The following is a 15,472-nucleotide window of genomic DNA, read 5'->3' as shown; positions in this document are numbered from 1 at the left end:
CCCCGAGGTGCCACGGGAGATCTCAGATTGACAGGAGAGAGTCCTAGCTTGGACCCAGGGGAAAGAGATGATTTGGTGCCTATGGGGATGTCTGAGAATATTCTGCAGGTGCAGTGTGTCTGTGAGTATGTATGTTTGTGAGTGTGCAAGCTGTGAACACAAAAATGAACACCTCCCAAGGTCTTAACATTCACACTATGCGAAAGAAATAAAGCTGAGCTCCCCAGGGGATTATCATTGTCAACATGCAGTCTAATTTGCATGATTTAGGTGCTGCATGCTTCATTAATTAAAGCTCTTTTTAAAAAATGCATAAAATATATCCCACAAATATATTTTCAAAGAGATGCTGTTCACCACATCTTGTATCTTGGTTCTGTTTGGACGGCAGAGTTCCTTGTCCAACCACACCCTTGTCCTGCATACCTCAAGGGCACACAGCCACTGAGTCTCCTTTACCTGCCTGTCAAATGAGGATGACGAGAGAGCACACCTCATGGGTTAATGGGAGGATTCAGTGAGTTAGCACAAGTGAGGTGTTAACAGCTCTTCAACCTGGGCACTGCTTGATATAATGCCAATCCTAAGGCTAATAAGACAGGAGGAGGCATTCTTTTGACAAGGCTGGTCAAATGTATACCCCTCTCCCCCAACTACAATCTTGGAAAAAGTGTAATTAACTCAAGTTGCCTATTAACATTGACAAACTAGAGAAAGAAAGCGTGAGGACTGGGCAGGGTGAGCCCTATGGAAGTGCAGGAAGACAGAGAGGGCCAGGGCAGGTACTCCTGCTACCTCATCTCTGTCCTCAGGAGGGGCATCATGGCAGCCCTGTCTCCCACTGCAGCCACACCTTCTGTGCAAATAACCCAGAACTTACTTTCTGTTTCGTGTGTGTGGCCCCATGGTTCCCATGCCAATGCCTCCGTTCAGGGTGTTCTCCTTACCTGGAATATGTTCCCTCTCAAGGCGTCATAAGGACCCTATCCATCTTTCCAGAATCAGCTCAGGCATCACTTGGTCCAGGAAACCTCATGCCAGGAGTCGCAGCCCTCCCCCGCCCCTGCCAAAGCTCTTCCTTGCTGTGCCTTCTCCCTCCTTTTACCTTAGGGGACCCTCGTCTCCTCCGCTACACTAGGAGCACGTGGGGGAAAGGAAGTTTGCCGTTTTCCTCTTTGTGTTTCTTCTACCTCCCCACATCTTGCATTGTTTGTTCTTGTTGTTTAGTCACTGAGTCATGGGACTGCAGCCCACCAGGCTCCTCTGTCTGTGAGATTTCCCAGGCAAGAGTACTAGAGTGGGTTGCCATCTCCTCCTCCAGGGGGCCTTCCTGACCCAGGGATTGAGCCCAAGTCTCCTGCACTGGCAGGCGGGTTCTCTACCACCGGGCCAGCAGGGAAGCCTCAGTAGGTAGGCATCAGTTAGCAGTCTAATGCGTGTGGGTTAATAGATCAGTCAGCCTTTCCTCGGCTGAATGAACAGCGCCCGCCCCATTGCCCTCCTCACTGCCCCCACCTCATCACCTGACTTCTCACCGACCAGCCTGCATCGGGCCTCCCTGCCTGCCTCCTCCCTGGCCTGCAGCCTAAGCAGGCATTCCCCTGCACCACAGTGGGCACTCAAGTTGCCCATTAACGTCATCGCCCGCCATCCAGCACTGGCTGGATCACAAGAGTCTTCCTTATTGGAAATAACCATGCCGGACCCCTGGTGGAGCTTCCTAAGCGTCCTCCTCCTGTTTGGGAAATGGTGATGATGTGGTGCGGATTCCGTGTCCTCCGGTTGCCTCTGCTAAGGCCTCGGGACCCTCCTTGACATGGAATCGGCTTGGAGATGGCGGAACAGGCCTCCCTGAGACTCAGCGCCGAGGGCCTTGGCCGTGAGCGGCCACTAAGGGCCCAGCAGAGGGACCGGACTCAGACCCCCTCTCCCGGGCAGCGGGGTCCCGGCCCACCCCATCCTCCAACTGTCGCTCCCCTAACTGCCACTCAGAACTTCGCTTCTCAGTATCCCCGCCTGTGCCGACCTGTCCTTCGATGACTGCCAGCTTAGCAGCCAACACAGCTCTTTGAGGACTGGGTGAAAGCCACATTTTGTGATTCAGGTAGCCAACCGCTGTAGTTTTATAAGGCAGTCTCAGCTGTCTTTGACTCTTCTTCCTTTGGTTCTGGTCTCAAGAGCTCTTTGAATCTTGCTGCCTCTCCGCCTTCCGATTTTCGGGATGTCTAGGGAACAAAACCAACTTGATTGTTTGAACATCTTTTAACCCTTCTCAGCTCTATGTGAAGACTGTGTTCCTCAGAGGAGTCCGGATTTTATCAAAAAGGGAAATATTTTATTTACCCGAGGAAATGTAACTATCTTTTTAATATAAAAAGTTTTCATTATAAAAATTCATACAATTCAGCATATCCCTCAATTCTGCTGTGTTAGTGATAACCCATTCCTCTGATGTTGGATATTTAGCCTGTTTTAAATTTTTTGGAGTTAAAATGACTGATATAATGAACTTCCTTACACACGTATTGTTGCCTGTTTGTGTGGATATTTTTATGAGGGAAATTCCTAAAAATATAACTGTTGTGTCTAAAGTGGCACACATTTTGAATTGTGATTGATGTTGCCAAATCACTAACCCACAAAAGTCTGCACCACCTGCCAACTCCTGTGAAATTATGTTAGGGCTGATTTAGTCACTGGACACGGAAGATGCATTGCTGAGGGCCCACAATAGTTCTGGGGGTTATGAAAACTTAAAATTTCTTTTAAAATCAGGAGAAAAATGAATACAATAACAATATATAATATACAGTGAATCCAGCCTGGATATTATTTTTAATACTAATGAAACCCTTAAAATATACTCCTTCATAGTTTATTACGGAGGTAGGACACAGGAAGGCAAATATGTATAGGGCCCTTACCAGTCATAACGTGGCCCTGGCTTATCCATTTATCCACATCCTTGCAACTCTGAGAATCCTCTTTTTAGTTTTTGCCAGTCTTTTATGCTAAACAAACAAAAAAAGCACTTCACGATTGTATTTCTTTTCTTTGACTATTTGTGAGGTGTGGTCTCCTAAGTTAATTAACCATTTAAATTTCCTGTATGAATTTCCTGTATGAATGTATAAATTTCCTGTACTTATGTTCCTTTCTCATCTTTATATTGACTTGCTCATTTTTTCCATGTTAAAAAGTTCTTTTTACATTATAGTAAATATTGCAAATTTTATTTTCAGAATTTTTCATTTCAGATTTGTTGATATCTTTTTATGATGATATTTAAAGTGTTCCTCTACCCCAGATCTGTCAGGCATTTTTTTCATGGTATCATTCTCACAAAGGCTTATACAAACTTCATTGATATTTTCTTATTTGGCTATTAATATTTATTATTATAATCTTTCATTCATCTGCAATGAATTATTGTAAAAGATGTGAAATAGCTATTAAACTTTGTTTTCCAAGCATAGCTAATTGTTCTGATACCACAAGACAATGGAAATACCACCTTTACCAAATATTAAATTCTTACATATATGATTCTATTTCTTGAATCTCTTCCATCCTGTTGATCCATTTATCTGTTGCCCTGTGAACACTACACTTTTAATTATTTAACTTTATTATATTTTGATTCCATTTTCCCTCTTACCCAAAATCCTCTTTCAATTTTTGTCTTGATTATTCTCATACATTAACTCTTTCTGGTGAGCTTTAGAGTTATGTTTGCAAGTACTGAAAAAAATTTCAATAAGTTTTGTAAAATTTAGAGATTAATTTGAGAAGAAGGGATAATTGTATACAACAGAGTCTGCCTCCCCAGGGGCGTGGTATCTTGTTCACTTTCTTCAAATGCCAGTCCCACCTGGTCCATGGTTTGCCCAAGCCCTCCCCATCTCATTCATCTCCTCAGACATTTCCATGGTTCTTTGTGGGGCAGGGTGCCACTAGCAGGAGCCTGCCTGAGTCTGCATGTTCCCAAGAGGTGAATGGGGGCCTTTGGCTTTGCCATAAATGATCTGCTTGGTACTGGTTTTCTGAGAACTCTGTTCTGTTGAGAAGCGCTGTGGCAAAGCCCACCAGAGTCTCTTACTGGATTTCTGGTCTCCGCTTCCACATTTGCTTCCTCTGGTTGGCTCTCCACACTGCGCCTCCTGTAACCTTTCTAGTCAGATCCGCGGGGCCTCCTGCTGGAAAACCTTCAGCGATTTCCCCATTGTATCAATTACTTATTGCTGTGGTAACAAATTAGGACAAATGTAACACCTTAAAACAACACAAAAATTTGTTATCTTAGAGTGCTGGAAGTCAGAGGTCAGAAATAAGTTTCACTAGGTTAAAATCAAGATACATTCCTACAAATGTAAGAATACATTTCCTTACCCATTCCAACTCCTATGGGCCTCCTGCATGTCTTAGCTCATGGCCCCTTCCTCCATCTTCATAGACAGTCGCTGAATCCCTCTGACCTGTGCTGCTCTTATCACGTCTCCTTCCTGACTCTGACCCTCCTTTCTCTTTTTTTTTTTTTTTCTTTCCTCCTTTCTCTTTTAAGTATGGTGATAAGGACCCTTGTAAATCAACTGGGTCCACCCAGAGAGTCCCACCTCATACTCCTTGACTTAATCACGTCTGCAGTGTTTCTTTTGCCACATGAAGCAACAGGTTCACAGGTTCAGGGGTTAGGACGTGGACACCTGCGTGCGTGCGTGCCCAGTTGCTAAGTTGTACCTGACTCTTTGTGACCCTATGGACTATAGCCCACCAGGCCCCTCTGTCCATGGGATTTTCCAGGCAAGAACACTGGAGTGGGTTGCTTTGGGGGACCACTACTCAACCATGGCCTTCAGGATGAATTTGACTTGCCAGCCCCACAGCAACCTGCCCCCTCTGCTCTCCTGTTTCTAACCTCATGCTGCTTTCCTCTTCCAACTCCCAACTCCATCCACATGCACTTCTTTCAGTTTCTGGAACCTGCCTCTCTGCTTCCTCCAGTCCTGGTCCAGACAGACTCTTCTGCCTCGGAAAACCTTCCCCTACCTCTTACCTGTCTGACTCCTTCTCATCTCCTCAACTTGCCTTAAACCTCACTTTCTCTGGAGGCTTCTGACAGCTTCTTCTATTCCCTGCATCTTCTTCCACACTTTGTTACTCTCATAATATCCTCCATGTTTCTGGCCCTACTTCTATTGCCTTTTATATGATTGCTTATTTGATTATCTTCTCTCCCAAAATGTAAGCTCTTTAAGGGCAAAGGTGACAAGGGCAACTCAATATAAGAGGGAGTTTATTCACTCATTGCAGAATAAAGCTATAAACATATTACTCTCATAATAGAAATCAAGTTATTTTAATCTATTGTTCTCATATTAAAACTATTTTTCATCATTTATTCAACCAGTATGTGTGGAGCAATGACTTGGAAAGTACAGAGCCAAGGGAGTTAAAGAAAAAACATCATCTGATATCATGAAGTTGCTAAGGTTGTAGTGATACACTCAGAAGGACCTGACTAACAGTGTTCCCTCTCCAGGAAAATGGACTTGGAGGTCAGTGAACCCATAGACTTCAGCTCTGGAGATCATCAACATCTGGTTCGGAAAGCTTCAGATTCTTATCCTGGGGGCAAGACTTCTCGGTCCTACGGAACTGCACCTTCCACTGAGGGGCCACAACAAGCTCGTGGAAATCCACACTCAAAGGCTGGTAAGCGAGCAGATACCTACGTGGTGCAGATTTCACCAGAGACGACAACAGACGACGTCAGCCCAGACCCATTTTCAGAAGCAGCTGTCCGCAGAGGTAAGAATGAAGCAATGGCCTTTTTGCAAGAGAACAGCAGAAGTTTCCTTAAAATATTTCCACGGGATGGGTTGTGGGATTTAAATTTGCCTTTAGTTTTTCCAATGACGCTTTACCATGAAACATGACATATGTAAGAACAGACGGCTCCCCAAGTTTTCCAGGGCATTCATAAATTCATGATAGACATATTATGGTGAATAAATTGTGGTTTTCTTAAGAAATGTGAACTCGTCATTGAACACAGAATGTCTTAACTTAAACATGCAAAGTGATACCATGATACTGGTTTTAGTTTTAAAGAACACTAATTCAGAGCCCTACTTATTAATTCTATATCAGAAATACATTCAGCTGTAACAGAAGTCCAAAAAACTATGGCTTAAATAAATGAGAATTTTTTTCTTTCATGAAATATGAAGTTGGAAGTGAAGCAATTCAGGCAAATGCTGTAGGTCCTCAGAAAACAATATGCCACGCTTAGACTTTCTTCTAACTCTTCTAACTTCTAACTCAATGAAACTAAGCCATGCCATGTAGGGCCACCCAAGACAGACAGGTCATGGAGGAGAGTTCTGACAAAGTGCGGTCCACTGGAGAAGTGACTGGCAAACCACTTCAGTATTCTTGCCTTAAGAATCCCATGAACAATATGAAAAGGCAAAAAGATAGGACACTGAAAGAGGAACTCCAGGTTGGTAGGTGCCCAATATGCTACTGGAGATCAGTGGAGAAATAACTCCAGAAAGAATGAAGAGACGCAGCCAAAGCAAAAACAACACCCAGTTGTGTATGTGACTGGTGATAGAAGCAAGGTGTGATGCTGTAAAGAGCAATATTGCCTAGGAACCTGGAATGTTAGGTCCATGAATTAAGGCAAATTGGAAGTGGTCAGACAGGAGATGGCAAGACTGCATGTCGACATTTTAGGAATCAGCGAACTAAAATGGGCTGGAATGGGTGAATTTAACTCAGATGACCATTATATCTACTACTATGGGCAGGAATCCCTTAGAAGAAATGCAGAAGCCACCACAGTCAACAAAAGAGTCTGAAATGTAGAACTTGGATGCAATCCCAAAAACAACAGAATGATCTCTGTTCATTTCCAAGGCAAACCATTCAATACCACGGTAATTCAAGTCTATGCCCCAACCAGTAACGCTGAAGAAGCTGAAGTTGAATGGTTCTATGAAGACCTACAAAACCTTTTAGAACTAACACCCCAAAAAGATGTCCTTTTCATTATAGAGGCCTGGAATGCAAAAGTAGGAAGTCCAGAAACACCTGGAGTAACAGGCAAATTTGGCCCTGTAGTACAGAACAAAGCAGGGCAAAGGCTAATAGAGTTTTGCCAAGAGAACGCACTCATCATAGCAAACACCTTCTTCCAACAACACAAGAGAAGACTCTACACATGGACACCACCAGATGGTTGGCACTGAAATCAGTCTGATTATATTCTTTGCAGCCAAAGATGGAGAAGCTCTATACAGTCAGCAAAAACAAGACTGGGAGCTGACTGTGGCTCAGATCATGAACTCCTTACTGCCAAATTCAGACTTAACTTAAAGAAAGTAGGGAAAACCACTAGACCATTCAGGTATGACCTAGATCAAAACCCTTATGATTATACAGTGGAAGTGAGAAACAGATTTAAGGACTAGGTCAGATAGGCAGAGTGCCTGATGAACTATGGACAGAGGTTCATGCAATTGTACAGGAGACAGGGATCAAGACCATCCCCAAGAAAAAGAAATGCAAAAAAGCAAAATGTCTGTCTGAGGAGGCCTTACAAATAGCTGTGAAAAGAAGAGAAGCGAAAGGCAAAGGAGAAAAGGAAAGATATTCCCATTTGAATGCAGAGTTCCTAAGAATAGCAAGGAGAGATAAGAAAGCCTTCCTCAGTGATCAATGCAAAGAAATAGAGGAAAACAATAGAATGGGAAAAACTAGAGATCGCTTGAAGAAAATTAGAGATACCAAGGGAACATTTCATGCAAAGATGGGCTCAATAAAATACAGAAATGGTATGGACCTAACAGAAGCAGAAGATGCTAAGAAGAGGTGGCAAGAATACACAGAAGACTGCACAAAAAAGATCTTCATGACCCAGATAATCACAATGGTGTGATCACTCACCTAGAGCCAGACATCCTGGAATGTGAAGTCAAGTGGGCCTTAGGAAGCATCACTATGAACAAAGCTAGTGGAGGTGATGGAATTCCAATTGAGCTATTTCAAATCCTGAAAGATGATGCTGTGAAAGTGCTGCACTCAATATGCCAGCAAATTTGGAAAACTCAGCAGTGGCCACAGGACTGGAAAAGGTCAACTTTCATTCCAATCCCTAAGAAAGGCAATCCCAAAGAATGCTCAAACTACTGCACAATTGCACTCATCTCACACACTAGCAAAGTTGCTCAAAATTTGCAAAGCCAGCAATACATGAACTGTGAACTTCCAGATGTTCAAGCTGGTTTTAGAAAGGCAGAGGAACCAGAGATCAAATTGCCAACATCTGCTGGATCATCAAAAAAGCAAGAGAGTTCTAGGAAAACATCTATTTCTGCTTTATTGACTACGCCAAAGCCTTTGACTGTGGGTCACAATAAACTGTGGAAGATTCTTCAAGAGATGGGAATACCACACCACCTGATCTGCCTCTTGAGCAATCTGTATGCAGGTCAGGAAGCAACAGTTAGAACTGGACATGGAACAACACACTGGTTCCAAATAGGAAAAGAAGTACATCAAGGCTGTATATTATCACCCTGCTTATTTAACTTATATGCAGAGTACATCATGAGAAACGCTGGACTGGATGAAGCACAAGCTGGAATCAAGATTGCTGGGAGAAATATCAATAAACTCAGATATGTAGATGACACCACCCTTATGGCAGAAAGTGAAGAATAACTAAAGAGCCTCTTGATGAAAGTGAAAGAGGAGAGTGAAAAAGTTGACTTAAAGCTCAACATTCAGAAAACTAAGATTATGGCATCTGGTCTCTTCACTTCATGGCAAATAGATGGGGAAACAGTGGAAACAGTGGTTGATTTTTTTTTTTTTTTTTTTGACTCCAAATCACTGCAGATGGTGATTGCAGCCATGAAATTAAAAGACACTTATGCCTTGGAAGGAAAGAATGACCTATCTAGACAGCATATTAAAAGCAGAGACATTACTTTGCCAACAAAGGTCTGTCCAGTAAAGGCTATGGTTTTTCCAGTAGTCATGTATGGCTGTGAGAGTTGGACTATAAAGAAAGCTGAGTGCCAAAGAATTGAACTTTTGAACTGTGGTGTTGGAGAAGACTCTCGAAAGTCCCTTGGACAGCAAAGAGATCCAACCAGTCCATCCTAAAGGAGATCAGTCCTGGGTGTTCATTGGAAGGACTGATGTTGAAGCTGAAACTTAGTTGGCACACCATTGGCCAACTCTAAACTCACATTCCCTTTCCTGTCCTCAAGAAAATCAGAGGAAAAACTTATTTCACTAAGTGTCAAAAAAAGGCAGTTACATTTATACTTTTACTTTTGAATATTGTATCATAAAAATAAGTTTTTGTCTCCTCAGCTTTCATCGTAAAAGTGTTCTTCCTCCTGTCCATTCAGCTTCTGATCACTGGGGCAATCATCAGCCTGTTTGTTTTCTGGTAGGTCTTCATTACTGATGGAGATGACCTATTAAGTTGCCCACATTAATTCTCACTATTTAGCTTGACTGAATTTTGATCATTAAAAAATTATTTTTCCTTAATCATTCATATGTGTCTGAGCTCAGTTGCATCTGACTGCGACCCCACGGACTGTAGCCCGCCGGGATCCTCCATCCATGGGATTCTCCAGGCAAGAATACTGGAGTGGGTTGCCATTTCCTTCTCCAAGGGATCTTCCCAACCCAGGGACCGAACCTGCATCTCTTGTGTATCCTGCATTGATAGGCGGGTTCTTTTCTACTGGGCCACCTGAGAAGGATATACCATTTCTATTGCTTTGTTTTTCTGAGGCAACTCCTAGACCAAAGTGTTAGTAGACTTCTAGAGTTTCACTTTATTTTTTTTTCCAACAATAATTATGATATTTATTTAAAGTAATACATTTACAGCCCAAATAGTTCTACATCGTACATTTTAGGTTTAACCAACTTCATAAAAATACTTGAGAACAGCTGTATCCACAGATTTAGACTACTAAGTTATTTCTTTGCCCATTCTTCTCTCTCTTTTCTTTCCCAAATAACCTCTTTCAGATACAGTTCAAGGTAGGATTTATCCTCCTCCTATTTTGTCCACTGCTCTTTAGGCAGGATCTGCTGCCTCATGCTGAGGTCCAGTGCTCTCTTAATGGGAACCACTCTGTCGTTATAAAGGTTCTCAGGAAGCCTTTTTACGGCTTCTTTTACATCGTCATTCTCATGTATTGTGTCATCTCGCACGAAGCCCAGTTTATTGAACCCGGCAGCGTTGTAATACCGTTTTCGAATACCCTCCAGCCACTTGCTTGATGATGAAACAGCCGGCCTGCCCGCCATGTTGACCTGACCCAGAAACATTGCCTCCTGGGTCCGGAGTTTAACTTCCTAAGCCAGAAACTTTTCCCTTACTCTTATTTTGGGTACTATTTTCTTTTTTATTTTCCCTGAGCTATTTCCACAGACAAAATCGAGTAAAGGAAAAAACGTGAGATTGTGAAGGCCTTGAAGGCTAGATCTCTGTTAAATGCAGAAATTATTTCAGGGAGTATGATCCATCACTGCTTAAGCTCATCCTTTGAAAATCTATATTTTAGACAAATATATGAAAATTTTATTACTTTTGTTTATATACATATCTTGGTATTTCTAAATAAAATCTTCACTGGGACATTTGCATTTATCCAAATTTCACTTACTACTTATGACTGTACTTTTTATGACCCTATTTTAAGAAGTGAGATACAGTTTATCTTTATCTTACAGTTTAACAGTTATATGTTTCACTGTTTCCTTTCCCATCTGTCACTGTCAACTACTTAGGGTTTTCCCCCTTTCTTCTCGTGAGATTGTTTAATTTATACTTAAATATTATACTAGTTAGCAAAATAAACTACTTATTGTGTAAGACAATATCATTCTTTTTTTTTAACCAGGGACGCTTTACGATCTTGGGTGATCAAGCATCCCTGGTTCAATTACTCACTCTTGTAAGTATTACTGGATTAAATAAAAGGTGTTCTTTCTACTAGCTATCAGTTGATGTTCTTTATTAAAAATTAGGTAAAGGTAACATTTTCTTGTAATGACAAAATTATAGAGATGAAAAACAAGCAAATTAGTGGTTGCTGGGAGTTAGGGCTTTATGAGTGCATGTGTATATGTGTGTGTGTTACTATAAAGGGATGGTACAATAGTTTAATGATGAGATAGTTCCACACCTTGATTGTGGTGCTGGTTACATGGATCTGCACACATATTTGTGTCACAGGTCTATGCCATAGCATTACATATATACACACTATACCAATGTCACATACTGGTTTGGGTATTCTACTTTAAATATGTAAAATGGGGGCAAACTGGGGAAAGGGTACACAGGGCCTCTGATCCTTTGCAATTTCCTGTGAATCAATAACTATTTCAAAGTTTTAAAGAACCCACAAACTGTGTGTGGATGGCAATGGGAAAAGTTAGTTTTAAAAGCCAAAAAAAAAAAAAAAGAGGTAAAAATAATAATCTTTATTTTTCTTTATCATACTTATTATCAGACCAAATGTCTCTGTATCTATCTACCTGTAATACATCACATGATATAAGCCCTGGAAGCAAATAACACATGGTTTTAAATTATGCCCAGGCCAGCCTTTTTCGTTGTATTTATTATACTTGCCTGCTGTGGGAAACTCCGCCGCCAGGTGCCTGCGAATTACATTCTCCTGGGATTATTTGTAAGTAAACCTCTTTAGCATCCGTTGTCATTCACCTCTGAAATATATTTTCATCTCATTATTAAGTTCATTCCTTTTTTTTTGTGGAAAAATCTTCCTATGGAATAAGAAGATGGAAATTATTTGTGAGACGTTCTCTTGGATGAATTTTGAAGTCAACTTACATATGAGGGGGAATCCACACCCTTTTAACAAGCCAGAGAATTTGGGGGCCTGTGGCTACTCCGTCGGGCCAGCAAACTTGCCTTTGAGAGGCCTGCTCCCAAGTCTCCCAAGACAGTTAACCCAACTGTCCTCTGTCAGGCACAACAAGCTCATTTTGTTACAGAGAGTGAGTTCCACATTTAGTTCACAAATTGTGTGCAAGAAATGTAACTTTCTCTGTAAAATTTATGTTACTTCTATTTCAACATCTCCTGACTATGTTGTAATTGAATTGGTTTCTGTTCTGTTAATGCTTATACCAGTTGGGCCAACACTCTTGCCTCCTGGAGGCAGTGAACTCACTGACAATAAGCATTGACTCCTCTTGGCAAAACCCAGAGGAAATCTCACTGTGGTTCAATGAGTTGGAAAGAAAGTCAGATTCCATGCACTTGCTCCCATGAACTGCTGACCGCCCTTCCAATGAGAAGATTTACTCACCAATTCATTTGCTTTTCACCTGGTTCCACATCAGTGTTGAGGCAGCTTATAAAAATACACACAATGTAAGAAGATAAGTTGGTGGGGAAATCTGATGGAAGGAAAAATAAGGAAAGGAAAACGAAGCCAGAGGTGAGATTAGTGCACAAAATGCCTAGTCCCAAGCATTTGAGTTTGATCAGCCTAGATTTGGATCTGCGCCTCCTGGTGGTCAACATGAGCAAGGACACATGGGCAACAGTGAGTTTGTCAGCACTCTGAGAATCTTGCATCTTGCATCCTGAAAGTCTGAGGATCTTGCACTGTCTAACGTGAATTGCATGTTGGGAAGAATAGCTTCCTCGTGTCACTGGAGAAGACAGAGCATCTGGCCGGCTGGGAATGTCCTCAGGCCCTGCAGCACTGCTGACCGCAGCTCTCAGCGGCCTGCCAGTCAGTCCTGGAGCCGACTGTGGGCCCAGGCACACCATCACTGCCTTCTTGGTCTCGCCCTCCGGCTTGACTGCCCTCTGGTTCTCAGCTCCCCTGTCTCTCCCACAGCGCCCCATCTCTGGTCCATTTGGACCAAGGGAACCCTCTGACCCCATACAGCCCCCATGCTGCCCCGACGCAGCCCACTTCAGGGCTGAGGACTGGCACCTACCAGTGCAGCCACGTGCTCTGTAGCTAAGTGTCCTCCAGCCCCACCCCCAGGTATTGAGGTCTCGATCCTCATCCCACATCTGAGGGTTGAAGCATTTGTTCTCATCCAAGCACTATGGGAAAGGTCAGCACTGAAACAGTTGCTGTGGCGTTAATAGAAATAGCACATCCTGCTCTGAGAAAATGTTAAGATTTGTGTGGATGGTCCCATTTGATTAATGACAGTATGGTCTACAGATAAAGCTTATACCTTGGTTCCTACATTCCTAATTAATACATGTTTAACTCACTGAATATGAAAGTTGAATTGAAAGTTACTATTGTATTCTAAGAACTTTTTACTCATATGAGAATAGTTTTCTTGTCAGTCTTTGGGAGAACATTAAGAAAATGTTTATTTCCATTATTTCCATATGGCATAGCCTATAGCTTTGTGTGCTAAGATCATGCATATTCCTGCTAGTTCCCTCTAACCTTCCAGAACACACACACCTCAACCAGCTCTTCTGGATTTGGCGCCTTGGGAAGCAGCCTTCTGATTCATTGTGAATTTTGTTTTTAGACAATTCTTCAAGGTTTGCTGCTAGGAACCGTGTCAGTGTAAGTCTCTGATACCCGTTCTTTTCATTTGTGTGTGTGTGCTGTTCTTCTAATGTTATGTGAGCAATAACCACAGTCTCTGGTTTTAGTTTCTATGACGCCGAGGAAGTGTTATGGGCAACAGGAGTGACTGCTCTGGTGACGCTATCACTCAGTTTATTTGCTCTTCAAACAAAAGTACGTATTTTTGAAGCAGCTTGCTGTCATGGGCAGTGTGTGACTGTCTTCCTCGGCCCCTGCTGACCCATTCTGCTTCCTCCTCCCCCTGGCTGGCTGCTTCCTGTGGGCCTCACCTCCACCGAGCACTCGTCCTAGTGACCGTGCTAAAAAAGTAAGAGGGACTTCCCTGGAGGCCCAGGAGTTAAGAGTGCAGGGGGTGTGGGTTCAATCTCTGGTCAGGGAGCTGGGATCGCACATGCCTCACGGCCAAAAGAGAAAACATAAAGCAGAAGCAATACTGGAACAAAATTCAATAAAGACTTAAACAGATGCTCCACATCAGAAAAAATTTTAGGTAAAGGGAAACAGGTAAAATTAATGATATATTTCATTTAACCCAATATATACGAAGGGTTATTATTTCAACATATAATCAGTAGAACAAAAGTAGTCATTTCACATTCTTTTTTTTTAAACTAAAATTCAAAGCCAGTATTTTCTACTTGCAGCCATCTCAGTTTGAAGTAGCTCTATTTCCAGTGCTGATTAGCCATGTATATTAAAAGCACAGCTCTAGACGAGTTTTCTTGGCAGACGTCATAGCCACCTGGAGAGCTAGTGAAACGTAGGCTGCTGAGAGCCAGGCCTGTGAGAAGACAAGGTCTGGGCTGGGGCTCAGTAACGTTCACTTCCCAGGCGCTGACGATGCTTCCAGCCCCAGAACCAGGCTCGGTGACCTGGTACCTTATTCTCTTGGTGAGTTGAAGGCAGGGAGTGACATAAGGGAGACAGATGAACTAGGAAAACATGTTTGCAAGAAAACACATTGGATTCGAGGATCTTCTTTTGCTTCCTAATCCAATTTTTTTCAGGTCAGAAGATGCATATTTCTCTTTCTTTTAAAAATGCTAATCTTCTCTAAGCTGATTTGGTTATTGATTCATAAAAGCACATTAATAAATTTTAGGTTTACAAAAGGATCATTAATTTTTGAAAGCTTAGTATATATATTTCTACTGAAACATATACACTAAAATTGATACATACAGATGTGAAAAAGGTACCCAGTTAATATCTTCATCTACTGAATGCCATTAACGTATTCTATGCACATGCTTTTAAAAATATGAATGATTATGATCATACTATACTTACAAATTTACATCCCACTTATTCAGTGTACATTTTTTATTAGGGAAAATTTTATAAAGATACACACAAATAGAATATTTTAATGAACCCCCACGTGCCAATTACCTAGTTTCAAAGATTGCAAATTTGTGGCTCCTGTTATTTCATCCATACCTTACCTTTTCTCTCTCTTGAAGAAATACAATACCTTTTAGGTAGCATTTTTCAGTGTGTAGGGCTAATGGATTTCCATGGTTCTCGGGATTAGCCAGGGTACATTGTTAGCAAATGGGCCAGTTTCTGTCTAGGGGGTATGAGATACATCTCTAAACACCCTGAAATCCCTATGGATGATAATTGAACTGTTTTTGTGTTTTTTATGTTTCCTCAGTGGGATTTCAGTTTGCTAAATGGAATGCTGTTTGTTTTACTCTTCGTACTTATCATCTATGGAATTCTCTTAATCTTCATTCGATCATATGTAAGTGGGACCTCCTTGAAAACCCCAGAGGACTGGTAGGATATCAGGTGAAGTGCTGGTTGAGTGGTTAGTCCAGAAG

General features: G+C 42.0%; 1 protein-coding gene and 1 pseudogene across 1 annotated transcript in view; one reads left to right on the top strand and one right to left on the bottom strand.

Moving 5' to 3' along the window:
- LOC122438082 (protein lifeguard 2-like) overlaps positions 1 to 15,472 on the top strand; it is a 28,155-nt gene that overhangs the window by 4,897 nt on the left and 7,786 nt on the right. The window contains exons 2-8 of the mRNA XM_043462580.1: positions 5,540 to 5,808; positions 9,388 to 9,466; positions 10,941 to 10,994; positions 11,645 to 11,735; positions 13,585 to 13,622; positions 13,712 to 13,799; positions 15,304 to 15,393. Of these exons, the coding sequence (XP_043318515.1) occupies positions 5,540 to 5,808; positions 9,388 to 9,466; positions 10,941 to 10,994; positions 11,645 to 11,735; positions 13,585 to 13,622; positions 13,712 to 13,799; positions 15,304 to 15,393 (709 nt within the window). The remainder of the gene's footprint in view (positions 1 to 5,539; positions 5,809 to 9,387; positions 9,467 to 10,940; positions 10,995 to 11,644; positions 11,736 to 13,584; positions 13,623 to 13,711; positions 13,800 to 15,303; positions 15,394 to 15,472) is intronic.
- LOC122438084 lies at positions 10,009 to 10,892 on the bottom strand (annotated as a pseudogene).

Source organism: Cervus canadensis, chromosome 3 (assembly GCF_019320065.1).
Source record: "Cervus canadensis isolate Bull #8, Minnesota chromosome 3, ASM1932006v1, whole genome shotgun sequence".
Lineage (NCBI taxonomy): Eukaryota > Metazoa > Chordata > Mammalia > Artiodactyla > Cervidae > Cervus > Cervus canadensis.
Note: the sequence above shows the minus strand (reverse complement) of the source record. Positions and strands in the feature narration are given on the sequence as shown.